The sequence below is a fragment of the Nematostella vectensis genome, chromosome 1 (assembly GCF_932526225.1).
Source record: "Nematostella vectensis chromosome 1, jaNemVect1.1, whole genome shotgun sequence".
NCBI lineage: Eukaryota > Metazoa > Cnidaria > Anthozoa > Actiniaria > Edwardsiidae > Nematostella > Nematostella vectensis.
Window position 1 is genome coordinate 2,899,413 of NC_064034.1, and position 20,908 is coordinate 2,920,320.

Below are 20,908 nucleotides of genomic sequence, written 5' to 3' on the forward strand. Positions count from 1 at the left end.
ATGATGCGGGATTTGCGGATCTTATTGTGTGTTATGAATGGAAACAATTATTGCACTCGCTTTCGCCCCTTCTTCATTAATTGCTCGTCACCCATGCGGAAATAGACCTCTATTCCCGTTTTGCAAGTCAACCACGACATGGATCTCAGAAGTGATAAACTTCAGGTATGTAGGGCTCTCACTTAGAAATTACAAATGAATTAAAATGCTGGTGTCAAGATGAAACTAAGATTTTAAAAAAATCGGTAACGTTTTTCAGGAAATGGCTATTTTGCTTGATTAGCAGTTCAAACGCGTATACACTGATAGTATTAATAGACGAACAATAACAGTATCTTCCATTGTGAGACGGTATCAACCCTTATATATTGTAATCTCGATCAACCCGAGCCCAAAACAGTGGTCTTAAGTGGGAAACGATAGCAATATTGCCGATATTATGCCCTGACAAACTGTCATTTGTCATGGATCTAGTGGAGGATTTAGGGGTCTTAAACCTCCCTCTGGCTACCAAGGGAAATTGGTATGTTCCAAAAAAAATTGCATACAGAATTTAACGCTGCGATAATTTAATCAGTGAGAGAGTCGCGGGAGTTAAAAGTTCTAGTAACGAAAATATTTCCTCCGCGATATTTTGGCATTAGGTCTTTATTATACAAAAAACCAGCTTGTGTACTGCCCCCGTGAATTTTTAACCACGGGCTTTAGATCCTTCAAGGTTAACCCTTGACGAAAGATGCATTTTATTGTAATTATTCTATGACATTCTAGCAAGTTCGTCAAACTTGGAAAGAACCTTTTGGTCTAAAGAAAGACAAGGAAGGGTGCGTAATCCAAAAAAGTGGACTTATTATTTTCGGGGAAGGGGGATTATCGGATTTGGCTAATATGCTTTATAGTCGTTTTGTCTACAAATAGTACGTCTATTGCGAACCGAAAGTGAGATTAATATATTATCCATGGAAAATCCTAAAAAAAACATCCATTCGTTCCAAACATGAATTTAACAAACGTGTGTTCTAGTATGCAGGCCCGTACCCAGGATTTTTCTTGGGGGGTGCGAAATCCGAAAAAGTGGACCTAACTTTTCCGGGGGGAGGGGTGGAACGAGTTCTCTGATAAAAATCTGACCATCCCCGAAAAAACAATGCGTTGCAGTATCTCCACGGGACGTTTAACGTCATATTTGGCTATATACCAGAGTGATCTAGCTTATGTTTTATGGTTTTGTCTACAAATAGCACGTCTATTGGGTACCGGAAGTGGACCTTCGGCTTTGTGCGTTCGCACCCCTTGCGTCCCCCTCCCCCCCTCCTGGGTACGGGCCTGAGATGAGACAGATGATTAATGCTCGTATTAACGCCAAGCTTCCAACATGTGTCATGACCTTTTTTACAAATCGGGCACGACTTTATTACAAACGTGGCCATTATTGAAAATGTGGCCATTATTGCAAATGTGGCCTTTATTACATGTACATTACATATAGTATTTATGCCTTCGCAGCCCCCCCTCCACCACAAATCCTGGCTAGCGCTTGTCTTCTTGTATTCTTCTGACTTGCTGACTCACAAACTCCATTCACTAGTTCAACAACCTTGTTGTCTCCATACGCAAAGTAATACATACATCGTTATTTCCATTAAGGCATTGTAGTCTAAGACTGAGCTGTTGAAAGTGTCACGTTATCATGAGCACGTCATCTATGGAACTACTGGAAGTACCTAACGGTACGGCTGTGAGGCATGGGGACGAGGATGTCGCAAAGGATCACGGAATTGCTGAGGACAACCAGGCGTTCATTATGGAAATCCAGTCTAAACAGGTTCAAGAGCGCATGCGCAAATTGTCCAGCATTGTTATGGCATATGAAAACGAGATACCATCGGCAAAACCCGACGAAGACAACAGTAAAACTACATACGGGGTAAGAGATTGCGTCACATACCGTGTTACGACACTTCCCCTTGCCGAAACACTTTAAAATGGCACATTTTGTCGTTCAAATATGTTCAGATGGCAAAAATATCCATTTTAAAAGTGCTGGGGAAGAATTATCTGTTCCTTTTGCGCAAGAAGGAACACGAACAATCGCCCGTTTAACCGATCGCGACGATTTTTTTCCCAAAGCATCCGCTCAGCGCCCCAAAAAATATCCCCAATACAACTAGTTCGCTTCCATAAATTTGCCAGCAGAACCATTCGGGAGACTTTTTTCCCAGCAACTGAGTGGTCTTACATCTTCCTAGCCAGCAAAAAATCGCGCTGCGGAACAAATATTTTGCGGAACAGATCCGTTTTGTGCCCTTGTATGAGAGTCCTGGCTGGAGGCTGGGGGTGAGTGATAATGACTACGACATTCCTATATCTGCACACATAAACTGTGAGAGTCCTGGCTGGAGGCTGGGGGGTGAGTGATATTGACTACGACATTCCTATATCTGCACACATAAACTGTGAGAGTCCTGGCTGGAGGCTGGGGGGTGAGTGATAATGACTACGACATTCCTATATCTGCACACATAAACTATGAGAGTCCTGGCTGGAGGCTGGGGGATGAGTGATATTGACTACGACATTCCTATATCTGCACACATAAACTGTGAGAGTCCTGGCTGGAGGCTGGGGGGTGAGTGATAATGACTACGACATTCCTATACCTGCACACATAAACTATGAGAGTCCTGGCTGGAGGCTGGGGGATGAGTGATATTGACTACGACATTCCTATATCTGCACACATAAACTGTGAGAGTCCTGGCTGGTGGCTGGGGGTGAGTGATAATGACTACGACATTCCTATATCTGCACACATAAACTATGAGAGTCCTGGCTGGAGGCTGGGGGATGAGTGATATTGACTACGACATTCCTATATCTGCACACATAAACTGTGAGAGTCCTGGCTGGAGGCTGGGGGGTGAGTGATAATGACTACGACATTCCTATACCTGCACACATAAACTATGAGAGTCCTGGCTGGAGGCTGGGGGATGAGTGATATTGACTACGACATTCCTATATCTGCACACATAAACTGTGAGAGTCCTGGCTGGAGGCTGGGGGGTGAGTGATATTGACTACGACATTCCTATATCTGCACACATAAACTGTGAGAGTCCTGGCTGGAGGCTGGGGGATGAGTGATAATGACTACGACATTCCTATATCTGCACACATAAACTGTGAGAGTCCTGGCTGGAGGCTGGGGGGTGAGTGATATTGACTACGACATTCCTATATCTGCACACATAAACTGTGAGAGTCCTGGCTGGAGGCTGGGGGGTGAGTGATAATGACTACGACATTCCTATATCTGCACACATAAACTGTGAGAGTCCTGGCTGGAGGCTGGGGGGTGAGTGATATTGACTACGACATTCCTATATCTGCACACATAAACTGTGAGAGTCCTGGCTGGAGGCTGGGGGGTGAGTGATATTGACTACGACATTCCTATATCTGCACACATAAACTGTGAGAGTCCTGGCTGGAGGCTGGGGGGTGAGTGATAATGACTACGACATTCCTATATCTGCACACATAAACTGTGAGAGTCCTGGCTGGAGGCTGGGGGATGAGTGATATTGACTACGACATTCCTATGTCTGCACACATAATCTATTCTATGAGATACCTGGCTGCCTGGGGTATGGTGACCCTAAGGGACAGCTAAGCAATTTTTCTAGATAAAAAGACTCAGGGATGGCATTTTCATTTTCTTAGGGGGGGGGGGGGTATAATAGGAACGGGGCCTTTTTTGATGGAGGATGGAACTAAGTCTAAATAGTTATGGTAGAGGCAATTCAAAAGCTAGTAGCAAGTAAGATAAGTTACATACTAAAGGAAATATAGGCGGGGCAACAGGAGGCGTTAAACGGTTAATTTAGTACCTTTTATAGGAACATGAAGTTGACAAAGCCCAGAGGCTCAATGATGCTGTTCTGAATGGCGACTACGTACTTGCCAATAAGCTTGTTCAAGACAAGCAATGTAAGTGCAAAAGGATTTTGATATTCATGTTGCTTATTAACACTCTCCTGTCACCACTCATTTTTGTCTAGTATTTTTGGTCATGCATATCAAAGGCTGAGCAGCACTTTGCGAAATTACTGGAGCCTTTTTTCAGATAATGTTGCGTAAATTGAGCGCGAAAGCGAGACTTTGTCAGGTCGGATTCGCACTTTTTTAGATTATTTTGTTTATTTTTTCAAAAGCTTGAAGGTAAACGGTTAACGCCCTGGTTAAAATCGTAATATTTTCTCTTATGCCATTCGAGTACTCGAATATTTATACTGAAATGTGCTATTATCCTGCTAGACCTGAATAACCCGGACAGGTATGGCCGGTCACCTCTTCAGAACGCAGTCGTCAAGAGCGACATTAGGATGGTAAAGTTGCTGTTGGATGCCAGACCTGACATAACGCATAAAGATGACCGGGGTGATACCATCATGCAGTTCGCGGCGCGAACTGGAAACGAGGCCATACTCAAGGTAACACGTGACACAATACAAAGTACGTGTTGTTAACATACTATTACCATACATACGTGTTGTTAAAGAGGCCATAATATTGGTAATACATGACACAATACAAAGTACGTGTTGTTAAAGAGGCCATAATATTGGTAATACATGACAAAATACAAAGTACTTGTTGTTAAAGAGGCCATAATATTGGTAATACATGAAAATACAAAGTACTTGTTGTTAAAGAGGCCATAATATTGGTAATACATGAAAATACAAAGTACTTGTTGTTAAAGAGGCCATACTATTGGTAACACGTGATAAAATATACAAAGTACATGCTTTTGACGGGCCATACTTATAGTAACACGTAGAAATTAGGCTTCTTTAATATAAGCTATTAAATCAACACAAGATTGAAAAGGAATGTTGTATGCCACTGTAAAACAGAGTAGTTGCGCTGACGTTTCGGGCGTTCGTCTGGTCGTAAACAATGTTTTGATGTAAAATTCATTGTTGCAAAAAAACAAGGCTCATACAATGTGAACCGTGTGTGTTTTTTGTCGAGAGCCAATAGCAAAACAACATTGTAACCGAGCCAGATAAATGACAGAGACCAACATTTTTCACAAAATATTTAATAATAATAAAAAGTATTTACATTAAGCATTGTTCACCAATCTCATTACAAATCAAATTAAAGCTCATTCACATACAAAGTAAACTCTTACTCATTTAACATACAATTCAAAATAAATCATACATGTGAGTAGGCATTTCGTTCAGCGGTCGTCCACCACAATTGCAGTCGGGTCTAGTGCATACTCGTCCAGGTGACGACACAGGAAGCCCAGGATACTCCGGTGGTGGGCTGGAGGGGAAACTTGGCAGGAAGGCTGGGTACATCGGTGGTGGTGGTGTGCCTGGGTACTGGAACGGATAGCCGCGATATACCTGTGGTGATAGTACTGGGAGAGGTCCTGGATACGGGCGGAAGCCTTGGGTTGGCTGTGGTCCTATCGCTGTGTTGTACAGTGCTAGCTTGGTGTAGTACTCAGTCTCCTCGGCGCGCTTTCTCTTGCGTTTCATTCGTCTATTCTGGAACCAGATCTTGACCTGGTCGTCAGTCATGTTGAGTGTCTCGGCGATCTCCGCGCGCTCCTTGGCCGATACGTACTGCTGTGCAGCGAACACGCGCTCTAACTGGTTCACCTGGTCAGCGGAAAAAAATGAGCGCCGAGGCTTGGTCACCTTGTCGGGGGCTGGGTCCGAGTCTGGAGTCTGAGGTCTCGAGTCTGGAAACCAAACCAAATATTTGTCAATCAAAGGTTCACGAGATTGTTTCTAAAGAGTTCTTAGTTTAAGCTATGCACTATGCATTTTACACGTGACAACTATACTCTTTTCTATTTACCTCTCTCGGCGAATAAATCGGACTCGGTTGACAGAGGAGGACTAGGCTGACTGGCCAGAGACGAGTTGCTGCTGGCCGTCGGTACTGCGGGCAGTATGTCGTTGATCGCGAATGGAATTTTCCTCTGCTCCAGGTCTTGGCGTGTGATGAGATTTGGTTGGGGTAGCTGTACTGTGGACGCCATGTTTACTTTACTTTTGCTTAGCTTGTATTCTTGTTGACAGTCAAGTAAGCGAATGATAGAATGCTTGTTGCACGAGCGGTTTATATACATGCGCGGGTTGACTTCAAAAGACATCGCGGCCGCCCTTAGCAGGAGCGCTTTTCGCCTCTGTACAAAGGGAGATGTCTTTTGCGCCGGCGCAAAGAAAGCCCGACGCAATTTTTGTTGTACAGCGCGCCTGCGAAAACAAGACGATGCCTTGGAAAAGTTTTTTTAAAAGCTCAAATGGACTTTTTGCTCCATATTTTTATTTCCAAAAGATAACAATTAATATATCATTTTTTTCTTTTCTAGTTCAATCTAAAATTTAATAGAGTTTTGAATGTATTTTATGCTGATCATGAAGTGCAGTGGAAAAAAGACGGTGCGCCCATACAAAGAAACCGGCGGCCTTTCAAACGGCAATGCTCTAACCTTTGGAAAAACCGCAGCCATGCTCAACTTATTGGGATTTGGAAAATAAGACATTTTGGCGCTTTTCTCTCCATATTTTCCTTGGCCTTAATGTTTGATTAATAATATAACTGATGATGTTATAACTTATTTCTACTTTTTAACAAAATCGTAATTAAATAGTTATATATGCTAATTATGGCTATTAGTACAGAGCTATTGGAGAGTTATTAATACTGATTGAATTATTATAAGTGTATACCGATATTTAGAAATAAATTTTGCTGCTTATATATGAAAATGTTTTGAGATGATTTAAAACTTTAATTCGTGTCCATGTAAAAAGAGGACATAAAAATGACTTCAAAGCATTTTAATTATAAGTTAATAAACGTTTATCCAATGCTTGGATTTTTTTAATCTGAGCCAGCATTATTATCGGTAATTATTTTCACCTGTCTTCAGGTTTGTAACTTGCGTTTTGTGCACCCGTACACGCTGTTTTCGTGCTTGCTATCTGTGATTGTTTTCTTGCTGTTTATGCATCCGCCGTTATCGTCAATTGCCCTCGCTGTAACCCATGTGATAATTCCTAAATGCGCATCGCCTCAAAGGTTTTTTTTTTGTCCCCAAAGATGCTGCTTCACAATGCCGAGTGCGATGTGAATGAGCCAGGAAGCAGTGGACTTACAGCGTTACACATCGCCGCTATGCTAAACAAGCCCAGTCTCTGTAGAATTTTGGTGAGGAAGCATCTTTACTCTTTTTCACTCGAGAATTCAATCTATCACCAAAACCTTGGAAGGCCAGCAAAAAATCTACTTCAATTGACTCTTTGAACTAATGTTTCATGATGTGATGTAAGTCGTCACAATGTTGACTTAATGCGTTCGTAAAATACAACACAACTCTATTATCCAGACAATTAAAGCCTGTACCAAAATCGGCTGCTCAAAACAAACATAAAAGATCCCAAACTATTAGATACTCATTCTCTCAAGGTATATCTTTCTCCTATGGTTTACTTTTCGTAGCTCGAGCGCAACGCCAAGTTTGACAGTAAAGACGAGGACTTTAAGACTCCTCTTGGTAAAGCCATGGAGAACGGCGCTGCAGCGGCCGCTAATTATCTAATCGAGTACTGTAAGTATTCCTTTCTTGATTAGTGTTTTTCTTTTCAAGCAAGCAAGTCGTCTAGGACGGATTTTTTTTTTCTTTTTTTCCTTTTTATAAGATTGTCTAATAGTGGTAATAGAGCTATTCTTCTTATCAATGCTAGGTACCAAGGAATATTTTCACTTTCGTAATGTTATACGTATTTTTATTAAGGGGAGATGCAGCTTTATTTTTTTAAACGTTTTATATTGAGCAACCCTCCAAGTTTTGGCACACCAAGTTTCTTCAAAGTGTCATGAAAGCAATACGCTTTATGAAAAAAGAATTCGTAGTCTCAAGTCCTTCAGCAAACAAACAAAAAGTATAGTCGGACGAAACACTTGAAACTTCCGCAATATTTGATTCGCTATTAGCTTTTCCCAAACGAGAGATGCAAGGATTTTTTGTGGTGGGCTGGAACGAGATTACGATTCCATTAATATAATCTTTCTCGCCAACAAGATTCCTTTAATTAACCTTATAGTTTTCTGTTTTAATTCCAGTGAAAACAAGAAAAATAAGCCTCGAAACATTTTTATACAACGCTGACAAGGACGGCAGTACTCTTTTGCATCTAGCCGTGGATAGCGGTTTCACTAAGGTAGACATGCGCGCGGTATGTTATGATGCACGCGGCAAAAAAAAAGCGGCAAAAGTGTGAAAGTCCGACGCCGACTGAGAAGTGTTTATTAAAAATAATGTTCCAAATAGTCCATGCAAGATAGAAAAAGACGTTATACCCTGAACTAAGTCCTTATACATTTGTATATAGATAAATAATCAAAGCAAGATCATGCCCAAGTATTTTCATAAAGTTGCGAGGGATTTTGTGAAAATGTCTAATATCTGATGATTCTTGAGTAAGAACCTAGATTGATGATCCAAGCAAGATACAGCGTTTTAGCAGGAAGCAAATATTTTGTGACTTTCTCCAGTGGTCACTAAGGTTGGAAACGGAGACAAGCAGATAGAGGCTAGAATCAGTCTAAACCAGGTTCGTGTGCCTTATGGAAGTCATTCTGTGTGGTAAAGAAAATGCATAATCATTTCACAGGTGGTTCAACTATGCCTGGACAACGGGGCAAGAATCCGCCAGCCTAAGGTATAATCATACACACGCTCTCAGCTAGTAAAAGCACATAGAAACTCAGAAAATCTCAAAAATATCCCGTTATTCTTAGAGAAAATGACACTGTACAGTGTAGTCTATGTTTTTATTGATTATTTTTTTCTAAACATGCAATAATGATATTTTTTTAATTTAACAAATTAATGATTCTTATATTTCTAAATGAAAGATTACTCATTGTAATGTATTTAGATTCTAAAAATACCCAGGGTTACAAAAAGTTATTTTATCTTATCTTATTCCTCGCGCCCTTGAAACTATAAGTACAATGTCAGGACGATATAATGCAATAATGTTAATGACAGCGCGGTGACCGAATGACCGCATTCCACCTTGCGTGCGAGCAAGGGTCAACAGGCATCGTACAGCTGCTCATCCAGCACGACCCAGGAGTGGCTAAAATCCTCTTGATTGACAGCCGAAGCTTCGCCCCTCTACACATGGCCGCCCAGAGCAACAACGTGGAAATCGTGAAAATGCTAGTGGGAAAGGTACGAGAAAACAAACAAATAAGAAGGTCTTTTTCATTTCTTCTTGGTCCGTTACCAGAAAATAACCGATACCGGGCAAAGCAATCTTTTTTTTAATACCCTGGTGCACGTTCATAAAAAATACCATGAATACCAATCGAAATCATTGGTTTATTGCAGTCTAAAAAAATTTTAAAATTCGAAGTTTTATCAAGACAAAGTACTAAAAGTTTGAATTTTGGCACACACATTATTTTACAGAGGCGATTGCCTCGCTCTCCTCGTACTAGTTACCATGGTTACGTTCTGGACATCACTACGACACTTATCTCTTGCGTGTGGTGTATGTTATAACGGGTTGCATTCTCCTACCAAGGCCTTTTGGGAATGTTATTATGCTTTTATATTATACTGGTAGGCAAGGATGTTTTTTCTTTGAGTGGTCGAGCTTGCTTTTGCCTTTACAACCGTCGTGTAGAAATCTATTTTGCTCATTACCCCAGCAAGCATCCGTGAACACGCGTAACCAAGACAACAGAACGCCACTGATGCTAGCGGCCATGTGTGGGGCGGCCGAGACGGTGGAGTACTTGATGAATAGCGACGCAGACACGACAGTCATCGATGTAGACGGCAAGACTGCGCTCTCTACCGCCGTGGGGCACCCTACCACCATGGAAGTACTACTTAAGGTAGGTGATGACGCAGCACATGCAAATGATGTCACCACGTAGACTTTGGATTAGTGTCCTACTCACCGCGCTCCGGGAATGAATTGCTTTTAGCATGAGGAAATTGAAGCCATTTTTGTCTTTCCGAGGCCTTTGCATTGATACTCTAGCTACAACCATTGGTGTAAAATAAATTGTAGAATGATAACTTTTATACATTCTGACGTCATATGCCGCCATTTAATAACATATATGACGTCACAAGGAGGTAACAGGTGTTTATTGTGTTCCAGGACCCTGCGCTGGTCCCATTTCTTACCGAGAAAGATTCGTCCGGATATGCACCGCCACACTACGCCGCACTTAAAGGCGACATTAAGGTCCAGTTTTGCTCAGTCTCAGTTTATTGACCACACATAAAGGTCGTTAGTCTTATCTCAGTACATTGACCACACATAAGGCGACAACAAGATATCAACTCTCACACAAAATCTAAAGCATTTCAACATGATCTAAGGAACCCAAGCGACGAAAATTACATAAAACATGAGGCAACCCTAGATAGCGGAATGCACCTTTTCGATGAAGTATTAGTTCCAACCAGTGCAACCTCAGTTCCCAACCATGCCAGCGCACAGCGAAATTAATGTTCTCACAACAATCACTTACAACACACCCATTGCAATACACTACATTTTTACAACATTGTCTTGATATTAGCTCACATGCCAAGACTCCATGTGTGCTACTGCCATGCGTTAATCTGTACTGATCTTTCCCGCAGAGTATTCGTTTGTTTTTATCACATAACAAGTCATCGGCCACTGTGCTGTCCGACACACAAGACACGCCCCTCCATGTCGCCGCCAGGTAATTTTAACTTCATTAAAGCTCAGTCATGCCTACTGTTACAACACGTAATAGCCGCGCAAAGCCGTACCGCCTATAGAAGCCAGGAGGGGCGTCCCCTATTTTTTTACTGAGATTATAAGGAAATGACCAGTAGGGGCGTGGGCGTTTTATTAAAGTCTCTGTATATCCCCCCAAAGTATTCCGAGGAGGTGCTTGTCGATGAAATCTCTCGATCAACCGTCATGCCCTCCATCCCGCCCCGTCTCTCTCCATCTCCAAGTTTCTTACTTCTTCCCTCGCGTGCCCATGTCATGGCTACATTTGTCTCAGCAAACTGCCTATCATTTTCCATCTTCCCTGCTTAGTGGCCTCATATTACAGACCCGTACCCAGGGAGGGCGTGCGTTTTTTGTATAAAATCTGACCACCCCCAAAAGAACAAAAGGGATTTTTTTCTACCATTTGCTACAAAAATATTTGACATTTAGATTTATGACACCAGAGTGATCTAGAATGCCTTTTTTATCTAGTTCGCTTATGCTTTATAGTTTTCTTTTGGCTAATCGAAAGTGTATTTGTCGGCCGTTGTGTGTGTGTGTGTGGGGGGGGGGGGGGGGGGGGGGGGAAACGCACCCCCTCCCCACTTGGTACGGGCCTGTATTAGCTGTTTTTAGGTCTTCCTCATTGCTGATGTGATCTTTCCAGCAAATTTTTAGTATACTGCTAAAGCATTAAGTTGGAATACTCCAACATCATTTCATCTCTCTTCTCCATCTTCCAGGTCGTACAACCGTATTATAACAAAACTGAGAGTACCAATGCCTTGTACAACTTCATCTTCGCCATTCTTGTTATCTTCGTCAAGCGAAACTTTTTCGAAACGGCAAGAAATAAATTGGACCCTGAAAGCTGGCCCTTTTAAACTATCGTTTGTTGTAGTAATTTAGTTGTCGCTCCTAGATACGGTTACCATGACATCGTGCGTGCGTTGCTTGAGAAACAAGGCTCCAAGATCATCAACTTGAAAAACAGCCAATCACGAACAGCTCTGCATTACGCATGCGGTGGTGGATTCCACAAGGTGACCGCTGTCCTGCTCGATTACGGGGCCACAATCGAAAAGTAAATATTCTAAACATCCACTATTATCCCCCTATCATACTCAATATATTTTTCCATTGTATCTGGTTTTAAGCACATTTAGCTAAAAAAGCCTTTAAAATGACTCGTCACATTCAAAAGAGACTTCCAAGCAAAATGCCCTACAATTCGATGGACGTGGTTGTTAAAAGGAACATGAGTGTGATCTATTTTTTACGTCATTTACGTCAAGGGATCAAGCGAATAGGACGCCACTTCACGAAGCTGCACGAAAAGGCTCCAGGAAAAACGTAGAGTTGATCGTCAAAAGGCACAAGCAGTGTCTGAATACCATGGACGAAAATAAGGTAAGCAGTGTCTGAATACCATGGACGAAGATAGGTAAGCAGTGTCTGAATACCATGGACGAAGATAGGTAAGCAATGTCTGAATACCATGGACGAAGATAAGGTAAGCAGTATCTGAATACCATGGACGAAGATAAGGTAAGCAGTGTCTGAATACCATGGACGAAGATAGGTAAGCAATGTCTGAATACCATGGACGAAGATAAGGTAAGCAGTATCTGAATACCATGGACGAAGAGAAAGTATATAAGCAGTGTTTGAATACCATGGACGAAGATAAGATAAGCAGTGTCTGAATACCATGGACGAAGATAAGGTAAGCAATGTCTGAATACCATGGACGAAGATAAGGTAAGCAGTATCTGAATACCATGGACGAAGAGAAAGTATATAAGCAGTGTTTGAATACCATGGACGAAGATAAGATAAGTAGTGTCTGAATACCATGGACGAAGATAAGGTAAGCAGTGTCTGAATACCATGGACGAAGATAAGGTAAGCAGTGTCTGAATACCATGGACGAAGAGAAAGTATTTAAGCAGTGTTTAAATACCATGGACGAAGATAAGGTATATAAGCAGTGTTTGAATACCATGGACGAAGATAAGGTAAGTAGTGTTTGAATACCATGGACGAAGATAAGGTAAGTAGTGTTTGAATACCATGGACGAAGATAAGGTATATAAGTAGTGTTTAAATACCATGGACGAAGAGAAGGTATATAAGTAGTGTTTAAATACCATGGACGAAGAGAAGGTATATAAGTAGTGTTTAAATACCATGGACGAAAATAAGGAATATAAGCAGTGTTTGAAACATCTAGAGGGGAAGTACTCTTGTGGATGTCAGTCGAAGGAATTTGAAAATGACCCTTAATGATATGGGTAGCTAAATGGGATATATTTGTAACAGTAATCTTCTTTTAAACAGAACACAGCATTACACGTGGCTACGATACATGGCCACGCCCCTTTGGTCTCGTACTTGCTGTCAATCAGCCGACAAGAGATCCTTATGAACTCCTCCAACCAGAACATTCTAGATCAAGCCGTTGCCGAGGATGAGACGGAAGTGGCGTTGGCGATAGCTAGCCATTTAAGGTAAAGTGTATAACGTTATCGCGTTGGCGATAGCTAGCCATTTAAGGTTAGAGTATGTTAGTGTATAAGTGTATAACGTTACCTCTATATCTTGAGCAAAATGAGGTAAGGCGTGACGACATCTCAATCCATACAAGGTAAGGTTTAACATTAATCTTATCTATATAAGGTATGACGAAATGTTATCTTCAGCAATACGAGGTAAAACGTAAAATTATATCCATCTATGTAAATAGATGTGTAACGCTGTTTTATATGAGGTAGAGCCTGACGTTGTCATCATCCATATAAGGTAGACCGTAACGCTTTCTTTATCCATATAAGGTACAGCGCAGAGCTATCTTTTGCCAAATAAGCTAAGACGTAACGACGTCTTCGTTTAAGCCGTTACGGTAAAAGCTAGCCTACGTAAACATTACTGTAATTTCCATAGGAAACTTTGACCAAGCGAAGAGTTCGTCCACGCGAAAAGTGTGACAGGGTTTGTATTTGGTCACAAATATGATACAAATTGGTCACAAATGAAATACAATTCTATTACATTTATGACCTTTTATCGTGTTCTTTCTATGCAAAGTGCGCTCGCCCCATTTCTTGCGCGGCCGAACTCTTCTCTCGGTCAAACTCCGAAAGTGGTGTTTGTAGTCTAAGACCAGGGATTTTATATCATTTCAGGTGGCGAGAGATCTTGATGTCATGCAATGCGGGCGTTTTCAATATGATGACCAAACTGGTTGAGAAGATGCCTTCGGTTGCCGAGGTACTGGGGTCACCGTTAACCGCATACTTCACAATGTCTTTATTACCTACTGCTGGCATTTTCAGTGTGTAAAATAATATAAATGAAGATATCAGAAAAAATGGTCTTATTTATATTGTTTATGCTTTATTTTCATTTTGCAGAGAATTCTAGATCAGTGCATCGAGTACGAGGGCGAAGAAACAAACAAGGATTTTAAGGTTCGAAGTACCACCATTACTCTGTGTGGCAAAAAAATATTTCGCGGAGTAATCATTTACGTTCTTGATTTTATTAGATAAAGTACGACCTTAGCGTTCTCCTTTGCAAAGGAAATCCAAAAAATCCGAACCAGAAGAGTTCACTAGAGATTCTCAAGGTAGGAAAGAACACATGTCCGTTAATTTCTTCTATCGTGTAAAATCCGGAAAAATCGCAATCAGCCATTCCGCGCACTCTTGGTTACTCTATCTCCCCCTCCCCTCCCCCCTATACCCCACCTCCCCACCCCCTTGGACAAAGATTGATATGCTTTGTTTTTATTTTCATTTTCATGTTTTCATTTTATTTTTTACCATCTACCTGAATATACATAGCTAGTTTTTCTTAAGAGTGGAACCCCGTTAACACAAAGTGTTACAAGGTCATTCAGTCATCCTCGGAGGATCCAGCGTACTTTGCAGGCGCTCCAAAAGGTCATTACCACAGTTGGGAGCGCCCGCAAAGTACGCTGGATCCTCGAGCATGTCATTCAGTGTGTTTCTTGTTCTTCCTTATTCTAAGACGATCGCCTTCCATCGGCGCGAGAGATGTCTCACCCACCCTGTGTCTTTCACCGTGCTCAGCACCAAGTGGTAGGTCTATCTGGTTATGAGCCCCTTAGCCTGAGACTCAGGCACCCCCCTCCCCCGAGGGCCTGATACTCAGGCCATGAGGCCCTGGGAAACCACAGCCTAGTCCACGATGTTCAGGATCCCTGTGGCGTGCAGTGAGGAGCTGGGGAGGGAGACGTTACACCATCAACTACAGGAGACCTGAAACACCACAGGAAACCCTAAACACTACAGGAAACCCGAAAACAACGCAGGAAATCCGAAAACAACACAGGGAACCCGAAACACCACAGGAAACCTGAAAACAACACAGGGAACCCGAAACAACACAGGAAACCCGAAAGCAACGCAGGGATCTTAGCGGGGGGTAGCGAATACATAAAAACGTATACCAATAACAGCATATTTATGCCAGACATCTCAAACGGCCACACTCAAGCAATGACACTTTTCTCGTCTCATTACTTACTGTTTTGTACTGATTAATCGTTTGGAATTCTCGTACAGGAATGGATTCGGGTGGGTGGCGTTTATGGTAAGCATCCTAGTGACAATGCTTTATCTTGTACCACTCTCCTACCTACACGTGCAGCTAGAAGACAATGACCAGCGGTATTGCCCTGATCGGCTCAACGGTACTGATGCTCAAGGAAAACCTATCAAACTCCAAGTACGTTTATCTAAAATATCTTTAACGTGCTTAAAGAAAAGCTATAAAACTTCAAGTACGTTTATCTAAAATATATTTTACGTGCTCGGTAAATCTATAAAACGTTTATTGTGAGCAAATATACGCTATAAAGGTGCATTTATGTGAACTTTTTAGGAGCGGCTTCTTTATTTACACAAGATAAATCAACTTTATGTGTGTTTTGTTTTGTTTCTCTAGAATGTGAAAACGTGCATCAAAAATAACCAGGTAATAATATTTTTGAAGATTAGAATTATATTTGCTGGAAGTTTATAGCAAGGTTTATCTGTCCACAGAATATGCAAATCCTCCAGTACTTCATGATAGTGCTAGTCTCTTTACTTCTTCTGAAGGAACTCCATCAGCTCGTTACCAAGGTAACGCAGCAATGGACATCTAACGCAACATAAGTAACCAAAGTAACGTTACAAAACGGTAAACGGTAGAAAACTTGTTTGTCTGTGTAGGTTTGGTGTAGACAAGCAATAAATCAACACAAGGTTGAAAAGGTACAAAAGAGCAGTTGTGCTCATGTTTCCAGCATTATAGCCCTTCGTCGGAGCCCGGAACGTCAGCACAACTACTGTGTTTCACAGAGACGTACAAGATACCATTTTAACCTTGTGTTGATTTATAACGCAACAGACGGACTAACGCAACGTAAGGAACAAATAAGTACCTATTTCTGAAGAACTCAACTCGTCACCAAGGTAACGCAACACTCGGACATGTACATTTCATGACAGCCCACGCAAAGCACACGTAGCATGTTTGACATCAACGTCCGCTGTGTCGTTGTAGTGGCGAATCTACTTCACGTCTGCCACGAATATGATCGAGGTCACAGCCTTCGTTTGTGCTTTGGTTTCCGTTGCTCCGACATGTGAATGCAAGTGGGGGACCCAGCGTGTGGCTGCCACCATCGCTTTGTTCTTTGGCTGGATCAGCTTGATCTTGTACATACAGAGGTTGGTACACATAAAGACCCCTAAAGGGCGTGGTCGGGCATTGTAATAGAATCTATAATATATGACCACGTTCGCTTATTAAATATATGTTTTACGCAAAGGGGGTTACTTCATTCAGGTACAATACCCTTTTTATACAGTACACACAGTGTTGTGCCGCCGTCTTGCGCTTAGGTACAATACCCTTTTTATACAGTACACACAGTGTTGTGCCGCCGTCTTGCGCTTAGGTACAATACCCTTTTTATACAGTACACACAGTGTTGTGCCGCCGTCTTGCGCTTAGGTACAATACCCTTTTTATACAGTACACACAGTGTTGTGCCGCCGTCTTGCGCTTAGGTACAATACCCTTTTTATACAGTACACTTTAGGGGCGGACCTATAGATAGCTTACGGCTCGGTACAGAAAATCACAAAAATTCGAGGGGACGGGAGAGGGTGGAGTACAAATGATCTGAATCGGCCCTAATCCCTGGTCGCTGTTGTTTTATTATTTCATAGTCAATGCTTATTCTGGTATTGTAGGCTTCCATCATACGGGAAATACGTCATCATGTTGTACAGAATGTTCGTCACGCTGATCAAGGTACAATATCACAATCATTGCGTGACACCAATCATGACACCTCATCAAGATGCAATCACTATCATTGCGTGACATGAATCATGACACAATGACGGACACAGGGGGGGAGAGAAGAGGGCAGTTCGTTAGAACTTTTTGACATACAATTATAATATCATATCGTTTTCTTACAGGTTTTGTTGCTATTTATTCTATTCGCCTTTGCGTTTGGCATCACCTTCCACCTTATACTGGATGTGGTGAGTTCTAAAAAGATGTTTGGAAAAGTTGTAAATCTCGGTAGGATAATAGAGTAGTTTTCACCCGTGAAACAAAGTGTGATAGTCAAAGGGTAATAGTCAGTAAAACACAAAAGAGAACAATAGAATCAGATCACAATAAAGTGTAATACGGTAAAGTGTAGTTCATGGAATTAAAATCACTCTTAATTGATTCAAAGTGAAACAAAGTGTGATAGTCAAAGGGTAATAGTCAGTAAAACACAAAAGAGAACAATAGAATCAGATCACAATAAAGTGTAATACGGTAAAGTGTAGTTCATGGAATTAAAATCACTCTTAATTGATTCAAAGTGAAACAAAGTGTGATAGTCAAAGGGTAATAGTCAGTAAAACACAAAAGAGAACAATAGAATCAGATCACAATAAAGTGTAATACGGTAAAGTGTAGTTCATGGAATTAAAATCACTCTTAATTGATTCACATTTAGCAATAACTCGCTAGTGCGGTATTTATTCACGACGGATGTATCAGAAAACGATCGACGCGTATTCACGGTTACCATTGAAGGCTCGTGGAAGGGGTGCGCCGCCAATTGATGTTGGCTATCGATGTTTAACTGTGTGTTTCTTGTTGATCAGGAGCCATTCACGTCGCTTGGTAACGCGATGATGCTGATGTTCATCATGATGCTCGGTGAGATAAACTACGTGGACACCTTCATGCCGTGGACCAAGCTAGGACACCCCTACCTCGCAAACATCCTCATCGTACTGTTCTGTCTCACGATGCCAATCATACTCATGAACATGCTGGTGAGTAACGCAACACCCGTGACACATCACTCAACAATACGCATGATAAATCACGCAATACCCGAAACACGTCACTCAACAATACGCATGATAAATCACGCAATACCCGAAACACATCACTCAACAATACGCATGATAAATCACGCAATACCCGAAACACGTCACGCAATAATACGCATGATAAGTCTCATGTCATGCGATATCCGTGACACGTAACACCATGCCTTTAACAAGTCTCCCAATAATACGCATCACGTCACGAAATACCCGGGACACATCACGCATGGTCACACAATGAGACGTCACGCATGCGTGTGACAGGTAACGCAAGTTTGATTACCTCACAATGCCAATCAGTTTCCAACAAATATCAATGAATGATAGCAACATTCCCTTATACCTTGTTAGGTTGGTTTGTCTGTGGGTGATATCGACAAAATCGAGCAGAGCGCGTTGATTGACAGATACGTCATGCAGGTGGGCGCATATCTCAGCACAAAATCCATGACTACATTTTCTCGCAAACGCTTCTCGGGGACGGAGTTACACTCTTTGTGCAGGGTAGCTTTAAGCAATACCCACGGCATCCGTGGAGGTTGTCTACAGGTATCTTTACAGATTCTTTACAGCATACTTAAAATAACGTCGTGAGTATAATCCAGGGCCATGTAGCAGGGGCTGGGGACCCCCTAATATTTTCAAACATTTTAAGTGCGTGTCCGCGACAGGACCATGCAGTCGCGGTACATGACCCCCCGCCGATCTGGATGAAATTTGGCCAGTTTGATGTGCTTCTCAGAGGACGTCCACACCTCGAACGGTTTGAAGTTTGAAGAAATTAGGGGGGAGTTAGACCACCCCCCTTGTTATGGGCCTCAAATTACCTTGAAACTCCTTTGAAAATGGCTCCATTTCCTGCTTCTCTTGAGCATATACGTTTTATCAAATATCAATGACACTTACTATTATTGTTTCCACATATCTATAGAGCTTGTATACGGAAGAGCATTGCATTTTGTTAAATCTCAACCTGTCACGAGCTGTCAATCGAATAACCTATTGCTCGAGCTTTTGGGCGCCTAAAAAATGTCGATTTTTAGGCTAAAATATCTCCAATGGTCCTATCAACACATAATAGCCACTCAAACCAGATGAAAGAAGGGTGATTGGACTTTCAAAATCTGCAATAAAATTTCTGGGCACTTCTATTGTCGCCCTGTGACGTCATCGCGAATATGACGTACTCGGCACAGGGAACCTGGGTCATTCTTTTTCGCTATTTGCTCCTCATGGTCGGAAACAACTGTTAAATGTTTTTTTTCCTCAACCACCAAATGCATGTTCTACATAAATAAAATAATATGATTTACATGATCTGGAAATATTTGAGAGTGCTTATGATAAAATGATGCGTAAAATGACGAATTTGGGACACAGGGATCCCGAGATGATTTTTTCAGCATACGCGTTGCGAGAAGTTTCAAGCATAGGGAAATAGATTCAAATAATCAATCAGATTATTTCTCCTGTTTCAGTCCTAATTCTACTAATTTTCACAGAACGATTATTTACACAGGGTCCCCTCGTTTTGATTTGCTTAACGGAGGGGGGAAAAAATGTCACTTTTTACATACACCGCCCGCAAAACTTGTGTTTTTGTACTTTTAGATGGCAATAAACGCATTGCTTCTGTTTCAGTCGTAATTCGAGTAATGTTTGCTTAACAATTATGATTCAGCTACCGGGAGTCAATCTGTTGTTCCAAAGCGTCTTCACACTTGGTGTTGATTCGTGCGATGTAAATGGCAACCGAGTTAACTTGCTCTTTTGCGGCGTTTTGCTAAACTTCTTGCGGTCGTTCCTCTAAAGACCCTGGTGTAAAAGAGTTCTTGTCATTGCTATCATGTAAGAGGGATGTCGGTGCGCACTTAGCGCGGCCAAACGTCGCCAGGCGCGATATAAGAACCGAGTCGGCGCTGACTTTAGCAAGAACTGGGAACTTTGAGGCTAGTGAAACACAGAAAACCATTTGCACAAAACACTGCGACGCCCTTGGGATTCAGTGGAAACCGGGGGTGAAGAGCATCAAGGTATCAAGGAAAGTGTGGCAGTTCTGGAATGTTCTTGTTCCTGTCGGATCAGGTAAGCATTGCGGTGGTCAATAATAAGTCATCTTTGGATTTCTCGGTGTCATTTCTAAAACAGGTTATGTTTTTTTTTTTTAAAGCTATATGCAAGAAGTGCCGTGTTGCACATAGCTCGGATGTCAATACACAGATCACCCAAAGACAAAGTGGGGTAAGTACGGGAAAGCAACCATGTTCTCTATTTTGATAGGGGGGGGGGGGGGGCTGTAGCCTTGTCTCTAGAGATTAAAAGTGCCTCACCCAAACTCCAAGCAATATGTACATATTTTGGCGAAAAAAAATTATTACCCAGCTGTCCCTAAATAGCGCTCGGGTTGTTATCTCGCTCAATCAATCCGTAATACAAGCACAAGTGTCTTCCGATAAAAAGAGGTCTAATTTTACGGCACCGGGATATCTTAGCGAACATAACACTTGTATTTACACAAGCCGCGCGCGCTGAAAAATCAAATTTGAACAAACAAAGACCAAACCATGATAAACATTGCGAAAATCTTTGCAAATATATGTTGCGATCTTTTGCCTTCCGATGGTCCAACGACAATTTAGCGCACTCGATAAAAAGTAATTGCATATCAGC

The 20,908-nt window shown here is 41.8% G+C and overlaps 2 protein-coding genes across 2 annotated transcripts in view; one reads left to right on the forward strand and one right to left on the reverse strand.

Moving 5' to 3' along the window:
* The first annotated feature begins 127 nt into the window (after positions 1-127).
* LOC5509806 (transient receptor potential cation channel subfamily A member 1) overlaps positions 128-20,908 on the forward strand; it is a 28,401-nt gene continuing 7,620 nt past the window's right edge. The window contains exons 1-27 of the mRNA XM_048724729.1: positions 128-165; positions 1,648-1,927; positions 3,903-3,993; positions 4,321-4,496; positions 7,138-7,245; positions 7,537-7,645; positions 8,161-8,258; positions 8,712-8,759; positions 9,092-9,277; positions 9,760-9,948; positions 10,221-10,307; positions 10,712-10,797; positions 11,740-11,901; positions 12,113-12,227; positions 13,158-13,327; positions 14,003-14,087; positions 14,231-14,287; positions 14,365-14,445; positions 14,850-14,920; positions 15,407-15,569; positions 15,789-15,818; positions 15,887-15,967; positions 16,392-16,558; positions 17,087-17,147; positions 17,321-17,386; positions 18,008-18,181; positions 18,590-18,658. Of these exons, the coding sequence (XP_048580686.1) occupies positions 1,691-1,927; positions 3,903-3,993; positions 4,321-4,496; positions 7,138-7,245; positions 7,537-7,645; positions 8,161-8,258; positions 8,712-8,759; positions 9,092-9,277; positions 9,760-9,948; positions 10,221-10,307; positions 10,712-10,797; positions 11,740-11,901; positions 12,113-12,227; positions 13,158-13,327; positions 14,003-14,087; positions 14,231-14,287; positions 14,365-14,445; positions 14,850-14,920; positions 15,407-15,569; positions 15,789-15,818; positions 15,887-15,967; positions 16,392-16,558; positions 17,087-17,147; positions 17,321-17,386; positions 18,008-18,181; positions 18,590-18,658 (2,967 nt within the window). The 5' untranslated portion in view covers positions 128-165; positions 1,648-1,690. The remainder of the gene's footprint in view (positions 166-1,647; positions 1,928-3,902; positions 3,994-4,320; positions 4,497-7,137; positions 7,246-7,536; positions 7,646-8,160; positions 8,259-8,711; positions 8,760-9,091; positions 9,278-9,759; positions 9,949-10,220; positions 10,308-10,711; positions 10,798-11,739; positions 11,902-12,112; positions 12,228-13,157; positions 13,328-14,002; positions 14,088-14,230; positions 14,288-14,364; positions 14,446-14,849; positions 14,921-15,406; positions 15,570-15,788; positions 15,819-15,886; positions 15,968-16,391; positions 16,559-17,086; positions 17,148-17,320; positions 17,387-18,007; positions 18,182-18,589; positions 18,659-20,908) is intronic.
* LOC116616794 (homeobox protein vab-15-like) lies at positions 5,095-6,114 on the reverse strand. The gene is made up of 2 exons (XM_048724756.1): positions 5,887-6,114; positions 5,095-5,767 (listed from the first exon to the last, which is right to left on the reverse strand). The coding sequence occupies exons 1-2, from the start codon at positions 6,068-6,070 to the stop codon at positions 5,220-5,222; spliced, it is 732 nt and encodes a 243-aa protein (XP_048580713.1). The 5' UTR covers positions 6,071-6,114; the 3' UTR covers positions 5,095-5,219.

Excerpts from the sequence above, each read along its gene's own strand:
- LOC116616794 (XM_048724756.1), bottom strand. The coding sequence starts at position 6,070 with ATGGCGTCCACAGTACAGCTACCCCAACCAAATCTCATCACACGCCAA. Across the intron at positions 5,768-5,886 it reads CGATTTATTCGCCGAGAGAG|ACTCGAGACCTCAGACTCCA; the intron begins GTAAATAGAAAA and ends TTTGGTTTCCAG.